Below are 7369 nucleotides of genomic sequence, written 5' to 3'. Positions count from 1 at the left end.
GATGGAGAGCTGAAAACTGGAAATTTTTGTGGGAAAGGGTCATGGATCAAGAGGAGAGATTGGGAGGGGACAAAAGACTTGGGGACCTGCACTGGATAAGGAAGAAATAGGAAAAGGCAGAGGAGAGCATCTCTTTTTTTTCCTCACTCCCCCCTTCCCTCAATTGAGGAGACAGATTTACAGCCTTGGTTTGGGGGGGTGGGTGGTGAGCATAAGGAAGACAGATCTGCAGTTCTGCCCTCTGAGTGTCTGGGTACTTAGCTTTAACTCCCCCATTAGCATCAATCCCCATCTTGCTGCCCATCCATCTTCTGACATCAGCTCCTTCCCCTCTCTGTAGCCCAGGCTTTCTGACCCTAAGTGGCTCTTAAAGGGCCAGTCTAGACCTCTCCCTCCCTCTTCCCCCTCCAGGCAGCACAGCCTGGTGTGTGTGTGTGTGTCTGTGTGTATGCACATGCGTGCTGTGGCCGTCCCCGCTAACGCCAGAGTGGATGGAAGGCCTGTTGGGGTGGGGTGGGGAGAAGGGCACTCTCCCCCAGCTCTCTCTGCTCTCCCCAGACCTCCCTTATATCATGGGCCCCTCCCCCCATCTTTGTTTATTACCTACCTGAGTCCAGAACCAGCCCTCGGACTGGCCTGGGCTCCTAGAGCTGAGGGCTGGGGGCAGAAACCCTCTCCCTCCCTCATTTCCTGGAGGCCCAGGGCAAGGGGTGTCAAGGACTCCTGGCTGTTTTTAATTCTCAGCTAGCAGTGGGGGTGGACAGTTTGGGAGCCGAGACTTCTAGGAGAGGCTGAGCCCCACATTCCAAGCCTCTCTCCCAGGGACCCGGGCTGTGGTCTGTGTGGGGGCGTGGGGGTGGGGAGGGGGACAGCCCAGAGAAACCTGCCTCTGAATTTCCTGAATCCTTTTCCCTATTCCTCAGAAACCAAGTTTTGGTGGGAGGACATAGGGGAAACTGGCTTTTCCCCCTTTTCTTCCATCCTCCACAAAAATAGTGTAAATGCACCTCAGGGACTCTAAGAACACCACCCCCCCTCCCCCTTCTGTATTTAATCCTTTCTGCTGCAAAGAACTTGCAGGCCTCTGAGGGACTCTCCAAGATAGTCAACCCCCTTCCAGATATTTGAAACCCACTCCCCATCTCCCTCAATGCTTCCTTCTCTGGCTCAGGAATGGGTGGGTGGGGGCCTTGGGAAAGTGGCCACACTAAAAATAGAAGCTCCCAGCGTACCCCCCAATGGCCCCTTATTTATCACCCTCCAAAACTCACTCTCAAAGAAGCGAAGAAGCATAAATATCCCTAATTCCTGAAGGCCAACCCTGAACTCATAAATTTAACTGGAGAGGTGGGCAAGGGGGAGGAGAGAGGTGTACCAATTGGAGAGCCGCATGCAGTCTTGGAGGAGCAGAGCATCTCGTGGGGGAGGCGCCGGACTTGCCCCCACGCAGAGCCCAATGGGTCTTCTCAGGAGGAGCAGGAATTGTTTCCCTCGCTAAAAATTTCCTCCAAGGATTAGTCCTTTCCCGCTACACCCTCCTCCCCACTTGCCGACTCACACAAAACACAAAAACCAACCTTAGTCTGGTCCTCCCCATTAGTTCTCTATCTTTTCCTCTCACCTTTTCTGCGCTTTTACCTCCCAGTTCTCCTTTCCTGCACACTCCCCCCTTCACCTCTCTTTTGCACCTTTCTCTGTGTCTTTGCTTCTCTAAGCCTCTCCCTTTTCAGAGACGTCTGAAGAGGAAATTCCCATCTCCTGTTTGTCTGGATAGTGAGGTTTGTCAAGAAAAAGTCACTCTCAGTGCCCGGATCTCCCAGCTTCAAGCCCATTTCTCTTTGTCGTTAGTCTCTCCTTTCTTCTGCTCGGACCCGCCCTCCCCACCCAGCCCCTTCCATTTTTCCCCGCCTCAGCCCCCTCTTTACTCATTGTTCTTTTCCCCCTCAGTCCTCCCCTTTCCTCCATCCTTTTTGCCTCCTCAGTTTCCCCTTGGTTCTCCAGTGCAGTATCCTCTCTCCCTCTTCAGTCTCCTCTTCTCTCCCTGCTATACTTCTCTCCACCCCGATTTCTCCCCCCGTGTTTACCCTCTCGTACCCCATCTTCTGCTTCATTCTCCCCCACAGCACCCCATTTCCCCTCCTGAGAAAGAGACAGGAGTCGGGAACTAGAGAAACAGGTAGGGGGATCGTTATTCCTGAAGGGGAGGGAGAGAAAGAGCAGAAAAAGCCGGGGGAGGGGGGGCGCGAAGCGGGCGGCGAGGGGAGGGGCATCCTCACTCCCCAGCTGCGCCTCCCCCCTCCCCGCAGTCACCGAGCCATAAATCAGGGCCACTGCGGCTCGGCCAATGGCAGAGTGCCTCGTAAATCGGCCTGTCAAGCTTAGCCAATGAAAAGCGGCGTTAAATCAAATCCTGTCACCGCTTGGCCAATGAAAAGCCCTGGGCTGACCATAAATCTGCCCGGAAGAGACAGCGAAAGAGAGAGAGTGTGCGCGCGAGCGAGGGCGGCGCGGGCGGGGGGCTTGGGAGGGGGCGCGGGGAGAGCGCGGGGAGGGGGAGACCGAGCGAGGAGGAAAAAAGGCGATAACGGAGGTACAGGAGACGAAGACAGCCTACAGGAGAGACGGACAGATGGAGAGAGACAAAGAGAGATAGCGTCAGGAAGTCAGCGCTAGAGCTCGGGCTGCGGCAGAAGAATGACAGAGATAAAGAGACACAGACGCCCGCCCGCGGGAGCGTACAGGGCCCCCACAGGCACACGCTTTCCCGAGACACGCGTGAGCTCCGCGCCACGAGGGACCCCTCGTGCCTGGGCACAGACATGTCATGCACACCCGCAGGAGAGAGAAAGCCTGGGAGATAATCTTGCTTTTCTTCTGTCTCACTCACTCAGTCCTTATTGAAAATCCGGGCGGGAGTGGGTGGTGTGGGCCGTGCCTGGTGAGAGGGGAAGGGGTTGCTTTCTCTGCTCAGGTTTCAGGCTCCAGGGTTTCCTCCTGTGTCCCTGAGTTATTTTTTTCCCAGCGACAGATACGTGGGAAGTCCTTCCTGAGATCTAACCTCAATCTCCATTGCTGCTCCTCCGTGCCAAAGCTTTCGAATTGCCTTCAAGGAATATGAAAAGTGAACCCTTTTACAACCCTCAGAGAGTTGACAACTTTTAGAATCTTACACGGTTCAGGCTGGGAGGACCTCTAGGGATCACCTGGTCACTTGATTCTAGTTTTAGAAATGCAGCTGCCTCGTAATTGTTAGATACGTGAATGGACACTGAAGTCAGACTTTGTTCAAATCATGGTCGTGCCCCTTACTAGCCATTCCACCCTGGACAAATTACCCTATTTGTGCTTCCATTTTCTCATTTGTAAGAAAGGGATTATAACAACTACCTCACAGCATTTTTGTGGGGATTGAATGAAATAATGTATTTCAGAGATTTAGACTAGCACGTGGTGAGAGTGCAGCCCCGCCCCTCCCCCCTTTGCACAGAGCATAGAACCTGAGGCTGAGCGGTCCAGGGGCCTGCTCAAGTTCACCAAGCTAATTATCTGAGAGCCTTGCCTGGACCTGGTCTCTTCACTTCTCAGCTGATGTTTTTCATTGGTTCTGATGTTCACTCCACCTGTCTGGGCCCCTGCCTCAGTTGCTGGAACTTAACTGGGGTCAATTTTGTGGAAGGACACCCAGGAACGGAATGCATGTTCCGGCTTAGGAGGCAGGATTCCTGGGTCCTGGAAGTGTGTTATTGATCTGCCCACCTGGACTGCTGTTCTTTCTGCCGGTGTCTGGGAGGGGCAGCGTGCAGCCAGAGTGCTCGGGACAGCCACGACTCACACTCCATCCCCGGCGCCAGCACAGTGCCGCCCTCCCCTGCTCCTCCCCACCTCCCGGATCCCCACCACCAAGTGGACAATGCATGTCTCGTGAGTAATAAATATCTCACTCTTCCCTTTTCTTCCTAAGCTTTGGAGGAAAGGGAGGGTACAGATCTCCGGCTCTCCACCCCTCTCTAGATTCCAATCCTCCGGGCCCCTTCAGGCCACAGTCCAGAAGCCAGAGAAGAAACACAGAGAACCAGCGTCACCTGGTGGCCACAGGTGCTTTAGGGCTGCACATGTGCGTGCACGCAGGTCCTGCTTGACTGAAGGGAACAGCATCTCTGGTATGGTCTACTCCAGCCTGGGCCCTGAGTCTCTGTTCTGCTGTCACAAGCCAGGATAACAAGAACAGGTCTGTGGGAAATGAAGGCAAATCAGCCCCCACCTGTCTGACCCTGCTAGGGCAGGCGGAGCGCCTGCCTGCTGTAGCCCCAGCTAAGCTTGGCTCCATTTCCACAAAGCACGGAGTCCTCCTCCATGACCATTCCCTTTGGACAGACGGGGCTGGGCTCGCTGGAGTGGTCATCAGAGCTGGGTTACAAAACTTTTGAGTTGAATCAAGCTGACTCAGGGATGGGGATCCTGGCAGCAGTAATAGTTAGAGGCAAAGGCCATTTCTGGGGAAGTAAACAAAAAGGCAGGCTAATCTTCTCAGATCATCTCACATGTTTTACATCTGATAACCCCTCCGCTTAAGGCTTTGTTCCGGGCCAGTTGCTTCCTGCCTGTTGCTTGCACCGAAATCCTCAGCTACTAGGTCCCAGCTCCAAACCAACACTGGTCTATTTCCTTCTTCTCCAGAGACCACACCTGAGCATCAAAAGCATAGGAATTCATTTATTAACAGTGATCCTTGAGGAGCTGAGGTCTGAAACACTGATCCAAGGATGGAGGGACCTGGAATTTTTTTGGGGGGGGGGTTGGGGGGAGTCTGTGAAAATGCCCACAGGTCTTACTTTCACCTTTGTCCACGCCAAATGGCCCCTTGGAGACAAACGGAGACAGTCCTGGATTCTGGCTACTAGGGATACAGTTTTAACGGAGCCCGCAGAAACTGGGACATTGGCCTGAGAAGGGAGCTGTACGCTTGGCGGAACTGGCGGTTCATGGCTGCGTAGAGCACAGGGTTGATGCACCCATTGAGCCAGGTGAGGTTGGCAGCAAGCATGTGGACGACGCGGGGAGCCTGCGCCCGGGCATCCAGGATGTTGAGCAGCAAGAAGGGGATGTAGCTCAGGGAAAAACAGAGAAACACGGCAAAACACATCCGAGTCACTTTCCCAAAGTCTGACGGGGAGTCCGGGGCTTTTTGAGCTCCTTTGGTTGGCCTGGTTTGGGCAGGGGCTTTGGGAGGGCTTTTCTGCGTTGCGACCTTGACCTTGCTGTGGCTAGGGTCCTCCACTTCTGATGAGTTTCCCTCCAGGGTCTGGGTGGTGGCAGTGCTGGCTGGCTCAGATGCAGTCCCCTCGCTGGGCCCTCCTGATGCCAGCCCACTGTCCAGCTCCCGGAAGTGACCGGGCATGGTTTCCTCAGTCCCGGCCACGTGGTTGGAGCGGACGCTTGCCTTGTGCAGCTTGTACCGGTCCAGGGCCTGGGCTGCTCGTTTCACGTGGCGGTGGATGAGGCAATAAAAGATGCCAACGCTGCTGAGGCCAAGTACAAAGTAGATGCCCATGAGGATGGTGGTGTAGGGCCGGCCTCGGATGCGGTCAAAGCTGCAGGTGCAGACCACGGGCACCAAGACATAGACAGGCCAGAGTGGGGCGAAGCTGGCCACGCCCACCACCCAGCTGCCCACCAGCGCCAGCACTATGCCCCTGGAACTGAACACTCGGGGAAAGAGCTTCGGGTGGGCGATGAGGAGGTAGCGTCCCAGCGCAATGAGGCAAAGGGTGAGGATGGAAACCGAGTTGGAAGTAAAGAGGAGGACCCCAAAGATCCTGCAGAAGGTGGCGCCGCTGCGCCAGCGCAGGTGGAGGTAGGTGTCCACAGAGAAGGGCTGGAGCAGGATGCAGTAGAGCAGATCAGCCAGGGTGAGGTTGGCGATGATCAGGTTGAAGTGGGTACGGAGCTTGGGCTGTACGGCCAAGGCCAGCAGGGTGAGCACGTTGCCCACCGTGCCTGTCGCAGTCACCACCACGCCCCAGCTGACGGCCACGTAACGGTAGCCCAGCACGGACTCGTGGTAGCAGGAGAAGCTGGCGTTGGAGGCGTTCCACATGACGGAGGCTGAGGAGGCAGGGGGGGAAGAGGAGGAGCGAGTCAGAACCTGGCCTTGAACGTAGATCTCTTGAACAGCTCCGGGACCCAGGATTTCGGAACTACTCTTTTTTCTTTTTTTTTTAAGATTTATTCTATTTATTTCTCTCCCCCTCCCCCCAACCCATTGTCTGCTCTCTGTCCATTTGCTGCGTGTTCTTCTGCATCTGCTTGCATTATCTGGTGTCATCTTGCTGTGTCAGCTCTCTGTGTGTGCAGTGCCACTCTTGGGTGGGCTGCGCTGTTTTCACGCAGGGTGGCTCTCCTTGCGGGGCGCACACCTTGCGTGTGGGGCTCCCCTACGTGGGGGCGCCCCTGTGTGGCACGGCACTCCTTGCGCGGACAGCCCTGTGCATGGGCCAGCTCCTCACATGGGTCAGGAGGCCCTGGGTTTGAACCCTGGACCCTCTATATGGTAGGCAGATGCTCTATCAGTTGAGCCACGTCTGCTTCCCCTGAACTACTCTTGGAGCTCACCTTAGCTTACTAGCCTCCCAACTCATTTGCTCCCTTCATCCCACCATCCCCAACCCTCTCCTTAGGCTCTCTTAGTCCTTTTTCATTTGCATTCTCAAAAATTTCCCTGTGGTCTTATATAAATAACTTTTAGTCTCTAACCCTCTTTGCCACCAGCCTCTCCCCCTGCCCCCCGCCCTGCTCCCAAACCCCAGACCCCTTCAATATCCATCCAGATGCTTTCAGTAACACCAGACCACCCAGGAGTCACTTTTAAGTATTCAAGATGTTTCTACAGTCCCCTCTGCCCCTCTCCGCTGCACACACATACAGGCTTCAATTGTGTTTTTAAATTTTTTATGTTTGTTAAAACACTTGGTAGATGAGTATACAAAACGACTGCAAGTATACCCACCATAAATACATGTACCTGAATCTCCCAGCTTTTAATTCTCTCTAGTGGAAGAAGTCTGACTCACCCAAAAAGCAGCCCTTTCTGGAGGCCGGTCAGTCTTCAGGCAGGGGGTATCGTGCTCTCATTTCTCCTATTATACTACCCCGACAGAATGAGAAACTCCCCGGTTACCCAACTCCAGCCACTTCCTCCCTCACCTCTGGTGGTTCTAAACCTTTGGCTTCCGCTAGTGAAATCTTGACTCGTCTGTTGAAATTCCCCTGCTGCTTGCTTCCAGATCTCCTGCCTGTCTCATCTCCTTCCTGAGACTCAAGCTCTGTTTCCTTCCCCTCTTTGCATGGCATGGCACTATACGGTCATTGC

At 54.6% G+C, this 7369-nt stretch overlaps 1 protein-coding gene across 1 annotated transcript; it reads right to left on the bottom strand.

The window, feature by feature from the left end:
- Nucleotides 1–4693: 4693 nt before the first annotated feature.
- GPR84 (G protein-coupled receptor 84) lies at nt 4694–7130 on the bottom strand. The gene is made up of 2 exons (XM_004462707.3): nt 7071–7130; nt 4694–6105 (listed from the first exon to the last, which is right to left on the bottom strand). Exon 2 carries the CDS (start codon nt 6095–6097, stop codon nt 4898–4900), a length of 1200 nt encoding a protein of 399 aa, XP_004462764.2. The 5' UTR covers nt 6098–6105; nt 7071–7130; the 3' UTR covers nt 4694–4897.
- Between the last annotated feature and the right edge of the window lie 239 nt (nt 7131–7369).

The sequence above is a fragment of the Dasypus novemcinctus genome, chromosome 12 (assembly GCF_030445035.2).
Source record: "Dasypus novemcinctus isolate mDasNov1 chromosome 12, mDasNov1.1.hap2, whole genome shotgun sequence".
Taxonomy (NCBI): domain Eukaryota; kingdom Metazoa; phylum Chordata; class Mammalia; order Cingulata; family Dasypodidae; genus Dasypus; species Dasypus novemcinctus.
Note: the sequence above shows the minus strand (reverse complement) of the source record. Positions and strands in the feature narration are given on the sequence as shown.

What these genes read in the sequence shown, in the direction of transcription:
- GPR84 (XM_004462707.3), bottom strand. Translation starts at nt 6,097, where the DNA reads ATGTGGAACGCCTCCAACGCCAGCTTCTCCTGCTACCACGAGTCCGTG.